The sequence below is a fragment of the Dasypus novemcinctus genome, chromosome 4, assembly GCF_030445035.2.
Source record: "Dasypus novemcinctus isolate mDasNov1 chromosome 4, mDasNov1.1.hap2, whole genome shotgun sequence".
Taxonomy (NCBI): Eukaryota; Metazoa; Chordata; class Mammalia; order Cingulata; family Dasypodidae; genus Dasypus; species Dasypus novemcinctus.
In genome coordinates, this window is record NC_080676.1 from 75,814,671 (window position 1) to 75,827,449 (window position 12,779).

General features: G+C 44.9%; 1 protein-coding gene across 1 annotated transcript in view; it reads right to left on the bottom strand.

Annotated features, from left to right (window-relative positions):
- KALRN (kalirin RhoGEF kinase) overlaps positions 1-12,779 on the bottom strand; it is a 775,504-nt gene that overhangs the window by 393,697 nt on the left and 369,028 nt on the right. Inside the window, 1 exon segment of the mRNA XM_058295672.2 lies at positions 3,083-3,205. Coding sequence (XP_058151655.1) covers positions 3,083-3,205 — 123 coding nt within the window.

The window sequence follows — 12,779 nt, forward strand, 5'->3', positions numbered from 1 at the left end:
GTTTTGCTCTATGGCAGAGTCATTTGGTAACTTGGCCATTTGGCAATTTGGGCCGAGTATTTACTAGGATCAGGAGGAGTTCTTGCCAGGGCTCAGGTCTCCTGCTCAATCATGGACAAGCACAATAGCTTGGACTGTTAAGATCTATAGTGATAGCTCCTGGTGCACCCCCTGCCTCCCGGGGCCTTACCACCTGCAGGTGCTGTGCCTCCTCAGTGAGGCATCACAGTTGTCTCCTTTTCCCACCCAGCTCCACTTCTATGTAGGCTATTGAAAGAGTGCCATCTGCAGGATGAACTGAGGATTCACAAAAACTTATTTCACCTTCAAATAATATTTGAAGAATTTATTTAAAACTTGTTCAAGAGTAAATAAGCACAGAAACTAAGTTAAAGTTCAGTGAAGGACAAAGGATTACATTAGTTCTTTACAAATATAATTTATGTTTATTTTAATAACTGCCTCCTCATATATCTTAACCCCAAAGAGTGAGAATCCCTGGTGCCACCACAACCCCAAGAGTGAGATAGCTGTCTAGGGTTTTACAATGCACCCCAGCATCTCCCAACATTGGCCGTTTTCTCTGCCTGAGGGCTTGCTCTTTCCTTCAGGAGGGCAAGTGTCCAAGAGCTGTAACAGATCCGTGCTCTTTCTGCTTTGATTCAAGACAATTTTTCAAAGATGAATACAGAGAATGGGTGCTCAGAATTCCCTTCTCATACCAGCCTCTAGTCAAAGAATCATAAAATCGTAAAGTTGAAAAAAGCTCCTTCACTGAATCGCTGCCTTCTATTGTGCTGTGGATCAGGGACCCCTAGCCTTCTCCCCCACAACGTGTGTAACACACACTTCCTGACTACATCTAGCAAACAGAAATTCCAAGACAAGGAACAAGAGTTTCCAAACTTGGATTTTCTGACATAGCTTTTCTGACTACCTCAAGAATTTTCCAATCCCTGATTAGATTCATTCCCCTCTGCTCCACAGCCCTCACCTAATTGGGAACAGAAGCAAGAGAGAAAAAGGGAGCGCTTTTTTGCCTGTATCGCCTTGCTCTCACCATCTGAGCAATGATCAGCTTGCACAGAGTAAAGCAGGTCTGAGGCTGACTGCTACTGAAAGGCAATGCTTTCACTATGCTCAAAGTTGGTTTCCTTCGTGGACTAACAGTTCCAGGAGGCTGGACGGCTCCATTCCTCACCTCTTTCCCCAGGTTGGGGATAAAGGAACAAGACGGGAGTCATCTCCAGACTACAAGATCCATCCATCTGGAGAGGCTATTTACAGAGGGAGGTGATGCACTTTGACCTCTAGGTAGAGGCTCCCTTTGCAGCCACATCTGCTCTTCTCCTTGCCAGAGAAAACACTCCTCCAGAAAGCTAGAGCCTTTTGCAAGTCAGAACTCTCTCCTCACCCTCAAAAATGTTGAGTCTTATCAGAAAGCAGAGGCAGGGAGATATGGGTACATCAGAAGATTCCTCGTTGGCAGGGCCAGGGAAAAAGATGTGACGTGTGTCAAAGAGGATGGCCATGGCAGCTTCTCCCATTGCTCTCTCCCCATTCTTACTCTGTGCCTTGTTCTTCCCATGAACACACAGGCATTCAGAAATGTATTTTATACCAGTTACCGTGCCTCAATAAGGAGCGACAGCATGGAATTAGAGTGAGAACTTGGCTCTGGAGTCAGACAGACTTGGATTTGAATCCCAGCACAGCCACTGGCTGACCAGATGACTGGGGTACACTGAAGAACTTTCTGAGCCTCAGTGTTTTCTTTTACAAGATAAGGCTAATACTATCTATCATTCAGGATTGGTATGAGCTAAATTCTGTAAAGAAATCATATGCTCTTAAAAAAACATTCGCCTCCCCTTCCTTAGTACGAATTGAAGTTAGCACATCTCTACTGATGAATGAAAGTCATTGTACCACAAGAAAGGACTATCAGGCAGCAGCGAGAAGGTAGAGGAGCAATTGCTGCTGACATGAGCTTGCTGGCTCCTGCTGGGCCTTTCACTTTTCAGCATTCTTCCAGTTGCCTCAGAGATGGGGAATACTCCCCCCACTTTGCTGTCCTTTCACAGGATCTTTTGGCTCTGGGCAGTTCCTCACTCTTTGCACCCACAGCACACATCCTTCTGGGGCTGGACACTCCCTGGGTGAGGGCCTGGGCTCTGCACAATGGCCTGGCATGTTGCCCACCCTGAGGGCTACCTGCACATGGGACCAGAGCCAGCCCTGCCTAAAGCCGTGACATGGGAAAACCTGGCCCTGTCATCTCTGTCCCCCACCGATGCCCTCCTCAGCTGTCCCTCCCGTGCCTCCTTCCTACAAGTTTTATTTTGTACTTTAAATGGTCACACGTGGAGTTAGCTAACAAAATAACTGGACAGCAGTGGTTCACCTTGAAGATGAAGACGTTCAGGATCCATTTGGAAACTCTCCAGCAGAGGGACAGAAAGGCGTTAGGATAACATTTTTGAGGTGGAGGCTCTGAGCAGAAAACCCTCTTCTATCATTGGCCTTTCCTACGGCAACTTTGTACAAATTATAAAACAGTGCCCTCTATGGGTCAGGTATGTCACTCAGCTACAGACTGTGTATTGTGCAAATTACAAAAGACACCTTCCTTGGGCACACTGAAACATATGGGTGCATGGCTTCTTGATCAGGTGCCTTCTCTTCCTCAGCTTTGCAAGCAGAGCTGGGGCTGATTTTCAGCTCCCACGCGCCTGCAGTGCCCACTATCAGAGCTGGCCCTGGAGTTGATGGTGGTTCTAAGATGTCAGTCCTTGCACCAGAACCACCTGTGGACAAGGCATTTTCAGATCAGGTCAGCAGGAAGATTTTCTGTGAAGACCATTAACTGGGCATCTATTTGCCCCAACCTCGGTAATCCAAGAGCAGACAAAGGGTGCCCTGCATCAGGCAGGAAGGCAGCCAGAAGCCATGGGCTATCAACATGACACGCCCCAGAAAATACCAGAGTCACAGCCCTGACTCCCCCACTCTGCGACACACACACACACACACACACACACACATACCACCTCCACCACCACTACCACGGACAGTTTCTCACCTGAGCCACCTCTTCAAAGTCATCATGCCTCTTCTGCAAGGCCCGGGCTCGATGCAGGGACTTCCCAACCCCGGTGTGTTTGCTGAGAAAGGCCTCCCCGTGGTTTTCAATCCAGTCCAATACCTGGTCAGAGAGGGAGGACAGAAACATTGACTTCCCAGAAGAAGGAAACACTTTGGAGCCTCTGTGCCAGCATGTGCAATCGCTAGAGCCCGATCGCCCATCCCAATCAGAAAGCAGCAGTCCCCAAGGAAATATTTAGTCTGCTCTGTCCCTTTACATGAATACAAGGGACCTCATTACTGTCACTGGCAATGTAACAGTCTTACCCTGAACTAAATTCAGCTCATCCTCTTTGATACCCAGCATATCCTCCATACTTTTCCCCTTTTCTTAGCCTTAATTAGTCCATTATTTTCAGCAAGCTACCCGGATACCAGGCCCAGTTCAACCCCCTCACTACTTCTACCCCAGTCACACTGGCAGGAAGTCAGGCAGCTCCTTGTCCCATCACCACTTGTCCTCCACTCCATCATAAAAATGCTCACAGCAGCGGCTACCACTCACGGGGTTCCTGTCTCCTTGTGCTTGAGATTCCCTTTCTAACCTCAGAAGTAGAGTCCAGAGCAGTCGCTCCCCAAGCAAATGCTCGAGACTGCTGCTCACGGGGGCTCCTTCCCACCCCCTCCCCATCAGTGAACGCAGAGGAGCCATCTTGCAATCTTTCATGAATGCTTTCGAATTATGGCAGCTTTTCCTACAATTTTTTCTTACATACTTAAAATTATTTTATTATGGAAAATTCCAAGCCCAAACAATTTGATAAATTGATATATCATATCCCCTTCTGCCCATTGCTCAGCTTATATAATTTTTCAGTGTTTTCCAAATATTGTTTCAAACAACCCCCTCCCTGCTTTTTTCTTTTGTGCCTGAGTACCTCAATGAATTCAAGATATCATGTTAGTCGACCTGTATATAATCCAGAATGCATCCCTAAATTATAAGGGCTTTTTTCCATAAACACTATGCCGTCCTCATACTTTAAAAATAAATAATAATCCTTTAACTACTACATTGAATACTCGGTCTGAGTTAATAATTCCCTCATCGTTGACAGACTGTGTTTTAAGTTTTTGTAATTATGAAAAATTTTAGACAGGCACAAAAATAGAGAGAATAATAGAATGGACCTTCATGTACCTATCACACAGCTTCAACAATTATCAACACAAGCATTGTTTCATCTATAGCTCCCCTCCCACTCCTCTTACACCTGATAATATTTTTCTTAAAATTTTTTAAAAATTTAGTTCTGGGCAATAAAGTGTGACCTGCTTGTCTGGCAATGTTTTCATGAATGTATTTATTTATTTATTTTTATTTCTAGCTTTAAGAACATTGCTTCTTTTAAAGTAAATCGGTTGAAGAGCAATGTTTTTCATCCACTAGTTCACAAACACTTTTTCTCACTCCCTGGGGATGATTTCACAACTTTCAAACTTTTTTAAAAGAGTAATTTATATCCTTTTTTAGTTATGTTGCTTTTATGAAAATGTCAATTCATTTTCAGTTAATGACACTGTGCACTTAATTAGCTATGCCTTCACCATTTAAAAACATATTTATTTCATATTTGAGAAGTTCTAAATTAGTTTAAACCTAACTTATATTACTCTGTGATATTATATTGTCATAATTTAGTTCAACATCTGTCATTAGAATTGAAGCTGTGGGGAAAAACGTGTGCAACTTCAACAAGGCTTTGGGGACCACGGAAACCAATGCAGCCAATAAAAAAAATGATCTAGGAAGTGAACAAAATTAATAATACATGAAAGGAAAGCGGAGTTGGCCCAATAGATAGGGCATCCATCTACCACATGGGAGGTCGGCGGTTCAAACCCTGGGCCTCCTTGACCCGTGTGGAGCTGGCCCATGTGCAGTGCTGATGCGCGGAAGGAGTGCCCTGTCACACAGGGGTGTCCCCCGCGTAGGGGAGCCCCATGCGCAAGGAGTGCACCCCGTAAGGAGAACCGCTCAGCGTGAAAGAAAGTTCAGCCTGCCCAGGAATGGTGCTGCACTCACAGAGAGCTGACACAACAAGATGATGCAACAAAAAGAAACACAGATTCCCGGTGCTGCTGATAAGGATAGAAGCGGTCACAGAAGAACACACAACGAATGGACACAGAGAGCAGACAATTGGGGGGGAGGGGAGAGAAATAAATAAATAAATAAATCTTTTTAAAAAAATTACATGAAGATCAAAAAAGCACCCAAGAATAGATAAACATAACCAATATATAAGGTATTGACAAAAACGCTGACTTCCAACACTTTTGTTTCGAACAGCTCATTTAGAGCCACGCCTGCTTGATGTGCAGCTCTAGACCACACGGTGCCCGACCCTGACTCTGCAACCCACCCTGGGAGAGCCATCTAGCTTCCCATGGGAACTGCACAGCAGAGAAAGGTGCTTCTGGGCTCATCTCTGATTTGCCTGACAATGATACTGCATGTCTTAAATTAACGTGCAGCTCTGGAATTTTGGGTATCTGTTCGTTTCTGTTGAGTCCAGTTGATGTGAGCCCCCAGAATTTTAATACCACTGGCTGAAGAATAAATGGAGTTTCTAGCCAAACTCTGGACCCTGCTGAATTGCAAGTACCTATTGAGGTACCACCTATTCATTTCCTCCTCTTTCATTCCTCTTCTTTATATGATTCTACATAAAATTCTCAAATGCCACTTATAGTCAGGATAGACCAGGATGAGAACTACTCATACCCACTGAGGCTCTGAAGTGATATTTAAGTGTTTCCAACATTGCCGATTTGATCTTTTTATTTTTGTCTGAGGGATCCCTGGGCAGCAGGGAAGCTTGTGTGGGGTATGAATATTCACACCTTCAACCAGATATTTATAGACCTTATCTTACTAGAGCAGCTCTGGGGGTGCAGTAGTAATGGGGCCCTGACTCCAGGGATACAGCCTGTGCGAGTAGCAGTCACTAAGCACAGATTCACAGAAGTCAGTCATCATTAGTTGTAATGGTGAAAAGCGCCAGTAGTCTGCTGCACCTTAGCTGGGGAATCAGGAAAGGCCTCTCTGAAAAAGTGAGGGTTCGCTGAGAGCTGAGAGAGAGTAGGACTTAACCATGTCAGTACTTGGAAAGGCCAGCCTGGCTTCAGGAGGGCGTGAGTGGAAGGGTGACAGGAAACTGGTCCAGAAAAGGCAAGCACCAGATGGTGCTGTCATGATGTGCCATGTTAGAGATTCTGGTGTCCAGCCTACCAGCCACGGAAGGGTCTTAAGGAGGAGAAAGACTACATTTTAAAAGTATTGCTCTCATTCTTTGTGAAGAGCAACTGGAAGAAGGCAAGAGAAGAGGAGGGAAAAAGGAGGCCACTGCAGAAATCCCCCTAAGAGGTGATGGGGGCTTGACAAGGCCAATGGCAGTGTCCGCAGAGAGACAGAATGGAGTAACCCTGAGGGGATTTGGGGATTAGGTGTGGATGTGCTTCCTAGGGCTTGAAAAACTGGGTGAAAGGTGGAACTAGTTACCAATACAGAACAAGTGAGTTATGAGCGGGCGCATAGAGACGACAGATCTTTCTTAAGTTTTCTATTTCCATATTCACACTCTGGCTTTGATAAGTGACAGTTGTGTCCCTAAAATTGAGTGGGAAGTAGCACCCAATGGTAGCTGTCAATCTGATTTTGGCAAGATGTGTCCTTAGTTTCAAAGAAGCAGTTTTGTACACTAAGATTTAAAAATAAACTTGAAATTGTTAAACTAGCTGGATCCTAATAATTAAAAAAAAACATAGGGACACGAAGTCCATTCAAAAATGCAATCTTCGGCTTAAATTAACCCATGCATTCTTGAAGGGGATTTCACTGTAGTGAAGTTTTTGAGGGGCTCTTTAATACACCAAGTCTTCCATTGATTCCTGCCACACCCCTCAGCACCCAAAATGCTTCTTCTGCCACCTGAATTTTGTTCTCACTATTGTTCCCTTCACTTGGAGCACCCATATCCGATTCCTTCCTGTACCCACTTTCTGGGCTATCTCCTATTCATCCTTCAAGTGTCCCCTCAAAATCCCTGACTTTGGAAAGCCTTTACCCTTTACTAACCCACCCAGGCTGGGGTAGGTGTCCCTCTTCTCTGATTCTATTCATACCATGATTATTGCTTATAGGCTTCTTCCTCCCACTGGACTTCAACCTCCTTGGGAGCAGGTCTAGTAATCTGTAATCCCAGTTTACAGCATGGTACTTGGCAAAGAATAGTTAACTGAACTGAAATCAACTCAAACACATTCTTCCAACGGGCTACACTGGAGTGAATGTGTCCGGCTCCATCTTCCCCTTGTAACTAACTTAGGACCACTCGCAATCTGCATTCAAAATTCTCTCTGTCTCCACCCTCTCCACTGCCCAACTTGGCAAGCAGTTCCTATGGGAACGAAAGGAATATGGATTTTTCACCACTGTATCCTGCCCTTTCTTCTCTCTCCCACCACACAGCATCCCTGTCAGCACCTCCCACGTAAGAGACACTCAGTGAATGCTCAGAGGTGTGAACTGCCAGGTTCAAACACGGCTGCAGTTCCTGCCTTTCTCCTCTCGGGATAAGTTGAGCCAGTCTGTTCAGAGAGGTCTGATCTTTGCTCTATCATTGGGACGCCATGCCACTAAGCAGACAGCCAGCGTTGTAAACAGTTCATAAAGCTTTTCTCCTTTCTCAAGTCCCGACTTTCAGCCAGAAATTAGTTCATTCCCAGAACAGCCTTGAAAAGAGAGATCCTCACATCCTGAACCTGATTTGTGAGCCAATCCAACAGCCATTATGCGTAATTCCCTAATCACCCCCTTTCTTCCTCATCTAATTGTGTTTATTCCAACTACCATACAATCAAGACAGAGCTCTTTCAGAGGAAGAGACAGTTCTTTCTAACTGCTAAGGAGACAGGAAAAAGTCCTTTTGAAGAGAGCTTTTGATGTTCTCTGAAGAGTGGCCATGAATGTAATAGAGTTAATGGGAGAAAATGAAAGGCCTAGATGCTTTCTGTCCCGTGACACTCATTGTTTGGATTCTTCTAACGCGATATAACCTTAGTGCTAGAAGAAGCCTCAAGGACCAACCAGCCCTGTGCAGGAGACCCCCTCCATTGTAGACAACCACCTTTAGAATAAAATCATAAGTCTAAGTTCTGAAGAGTTCATAAAGCATGAGCATAGTGCGGCACCATCTCTATCATTATCATTATAAGTTAGAGACACCATTCTAGTGGTCCAGAGAAACTTGGATTTTCATCCCAGTTCTGCCCCTTCTCAGCTGTGACCCCTTATGTGTGTGGACCTTTTCCCTTTCTTGAGCCCACTGCCTCAAATGGGGACACAGACTAAACCATCTCCCTAACTCTCCCTCCATGTCAAATATTTCATGATTTTATTTTTTAGAGAGTACAGCAGCTCCCCTCCTCAGCATGAGATCTCAGTGGCAGAGAAGGAAACTCAAATCTGTAGAGGGTGTCTACTCTGTCAAACAGTAGACCATGGCACATAGCACATCAACACATCTATGTTATCTGAACGAATCCTCACCACAATCCTGGAAGATGAGTTATTATCTCCATATTTGGCTGAAGGAAATGAGGCTCTGAGAGGCTAACTTGCCTGAGCTCACACAGCTGTCAAGTAGTGAGCCAGGTTGTTCTGGCTGCAATGCTACCATCCAATTCTAAGACCCCATTCAGGATTGCCAACTGTCCCAACAATGACCTTTAATGCAAAAAGATGTAGTCCAGAAGCACATGTTATACTTAATTGTTAGGTCTCTTTAGTTCCCTTCGATCTGGAATGGTTCTTGCTAGATGGAGTAGATGGTCTAACCCAACATCCTCATTTGAGGCAGTGAGGTCCAGGGAGGTGAAGGCACACACCCAGGGTCACGGCTGGTTAGAGGCAGACCTGGGATGAAAATCCATCTCTTGACCTGAAGGATGCTCCTTTGACTTCTGTGTCTTTGATGTTTCTAATGGTCATAAGTCTATTACTTTGTAAAATGTCCCTCAGTTTGGGTTTGTCTGATGTTTCCTCATGACTAGAATCAGATTATGTAACTTTGGTAGGAATATCACACAAATGGTTCTTGTTCTTCCCATTGCATCCTATCAAATGGGGTACCATTTCAATTTGTCCCATTACTGGCGATGTCAATTTTGATCAATCACCTCTTGATTAAGAAGATGTCTGCCAGTCTTCACAGTTAAAGTTACTTTTACTCACTTTATAATTTATAAGTATTTGGGGAATGCACTTTGAGTCAATGTAGGTGGAAGATGCTGTAGTGTGTCACCCAGACCCTTCTTCAAGAATAAAGCACCCTTTACCATGGATGCTGGGAATGCCACTGACAGACAGGTCTCAGCTCACAGCCCCCTTTTGGAACTGCCCTTGGCTGGAGAGAGCCACTTTGTCCAAGACTATACCCCCATCCTAGGGTGGTCTGCATCCAATGGCAGACTCTCTTTCCAATGTGGGGCAGCTCTGAATGGTCAAGGTTAGCTGAGGAATCCCTTGAGATGACACTGCAGCTTGACTGTGTTCTCTGTCCAATCCTGCCCCTTCCCTTCCACAGGGGTTGATCCCAAGAGCACTTTCTATGAAACCTCCTTTGACTATACTCCTCCTCACACTCACCCTCCTCACCCTGTTAGGGCTCTGGCCCTCTTAAGTGGACTCCACTCCCTTCTCACTCTGTCCGGCTCTTACACTGCATACTGCAGCTCTTGCCTCACATGGTGTCCTCCCTAATCCACTCAGTCTCTGCACCCAATGCCAGGCCACCCTCTTATACTGATGCTCTGCTCATCCTGTCTGGGCACTTCCAGCAGGTTGCCTATCCAAAAGGACTATTTATCTCCTCATTCTGCACTGGACAATATGTCCATGATGGCTCTCCCACAGAAGGCCATTCTCACCCCCTCAGGGCTCTGGCATCCCTGGACCACTGCAGCTCCCCCACATTGCACAGATGTCTACTTTGGTTAACCTCACTTAAGAAGAAGTACTTCCTCACTTCTTGAAAAATTTCTTCATCAGCTCCTTAGACACTATACTCATGGAGAATTCCTCCTGGCTCACTTATCTCCATCTCAGTCTCCTTTTCTGCATCCTCCTAGTCTTCCAAATCTCTAAATTTTGGAATATTCCAGGACTCATTTCTGGGCCTCTTCTTACTATCTCTTCTTACTCCCTAAATGGTCTCCCCCAGCTCCATGGCTTTAAATACCATTAGTATGCTGGTGATTTCCATATTCACAGTTCCAGCCCCAATTTCTCTCCTGAGTTCAAGACTCGCCTATTTAACTGCCTACTCTTCCTCTCCAAGATGACATCTAATGAGCACCTCAAACTTACTATATCTAAAACAGAAATCTTTTTTTTAAAAAGATTTATTTATTTATTAATTTCTCTCCCCTCCCCCCAGTTGTCTGTTCTCTGTGTCTATTTGCTGCATGTTCTTCTTTGTCCGCTTCTGTTGTTATCAGTGGCACTGGAATCTGTGTTTCTTCTTGTTGCGTCATCTTGTTGTGTCAGCTCTCCGTGCATGCGGCGCCATTCCTGGGCAGGCTGCACTTTCTTTTGTGCTGGGCGGCTCTCCTTACAGGGCGCACTCCTTGTGCGTGGGGCTCCCCTACACAGGGAACACCCCTGCGTGGCACAGCACTCCTTGCGCGCCTCAGCACTGCGCATGGGCCAGCTCCACACGGGTCAAGGAGGCCCGGGGTTTGAACTGCGGACCTCCCATGTGGTAGACGGACGCCCTAACCACTGGGCCAAGTCTGTTTCCCTAAAACAGAAAACTTTATTTCCTTCTTCACTCCATGCCTTCTCACCTGGTCTTCCCCATCTCAGAAAAAGATAGTACAGTTCATCTAACATGCCCCTTATTAAAAGTTTACAATCATTTCCCATCTCACTTGAAAAATCCAAATTCTCTCCATAGCCCACAAGGCCTTCCATGCTATGGACCCAGCAAATTTCTTCAAGCTCATTTCTTAGCTCTTTACCTTCACTCTCTATTCACCAACCACACTGGCCTTTCTCTCTCTCTGTTGTTGTTGTTGTTTTTTTCTGGGAATGTACCTAGCTGGTTCTGGTTTTAGGGACTTTTCAGGTCCCATTCCAGGTACCTGAAAACAAACCTTAAACACATTCTCATGGTTTATTCATTCAGCTCCCTGTTCAGATGTTACCAGCTATCACTATTGGTGTATTACTTGTTTGTTCGTTTTAAATATGGAACGCTTTGTGAATATTTCTGTCATCATGCTAATCTTCCTGTATTATTCCAATTTTAGTATATATACTGCCAAAGTGGCAACTATTTATTTATTTTTAATATTGTTTTATCTCTACCCCCTGAATGGAAGCTCCATGTAGGGAAGTGCTTGTTTTGTTCACGGCTGTGTACTCAAAGACCATTTGCTGAGTCCATGGTGAATGAACTCAATGACTCTGATTTGAGAATTTCTTTGTGCCATGAAGGGCACACATCATTAAAAGAAATGGAGAAGTTTTGCAAACATATGTAGAATCAGAATCCCAAGTCTCTGATTCTCTCATTTGGCCCTCTCTGATAAATCATGTTTATAAAATCGGTTATTAAGTTTGTGTCATAATTTGACCCACAGTAAAATGAGCAAGAGGTGTCACTGTCTTAAGTAAACAGAAGAACCACACACCCCCTCATGCCCCTGCTCCCCACTGGTTAGGGAGCCATTATTCTGAGGTGAATGAAGGAGTTTATTTACATGTCATCAGGTGTCTGCAACACGTTTTAGTCTGTTAAAGCCTCAAGCACACCAGAGAGTCCATCAAATCATTATTTTGTCTCCTTGCACAGCACACTGAGCATTAGCTCTGGAGAGCAATGGCTCATAAACTGCCAGTACCAACCAGCTCCCCACCGGGCTGCAACTGGAGTACACACAGGCACCACTTGAAATGCCCAATTACCAGCAACTCATTTTCTGTCTCCTCTTTGGAACAAGTATGATCAAAATTAATGTCTTGCAATGGTGGGAGAAGCCATCATTTTTCTAAGAGGGCTCAGCTGAAACTCATTAGCAGGTATATAGACTCTCCCTCCTCTGAGAGCTGCAGTTATTTACCCTGACAGACCCCAAGCTGGTGGCAGTGGGCTAAAAGACCCTAAGTCCTCCTTAGCTCAATTTGCTCCTAACCCTATTCTCCCTCCATCCCCCCCTCCCATTCCTTCCCAACAGAGCGGATATGAGGGGAAGACTGGAATGGGTCTTCATGAGTGGCATCTCCCTGAGAGAATCTCCTCACCTTGGCACCTTCATGCCTGTATGGTATTGCCACACTTCTCATTACTAAGGTGTGAACCCTTAAGTCAGAGGTTCTCAAATGTTAGGATGCTTAAGAATCACTGGGGGTTCTTTTTAAAATAAAAGCACCAACCCACCCCCATGTTCTGAATCAAAAAGTGTGCTGTAAGGCCTGATAATCCACGTATTTAACAAGACCCTCCACTCTGCCCAGATGATTTTAATATTAGAGGTCCAAGAACCCTTTTCTCACTTTGAGAAGTCAGTCCCATAGGATACTTGACACTGCCCTCATTTTTTATAAAAAAGGACAATAATTTCTAGTA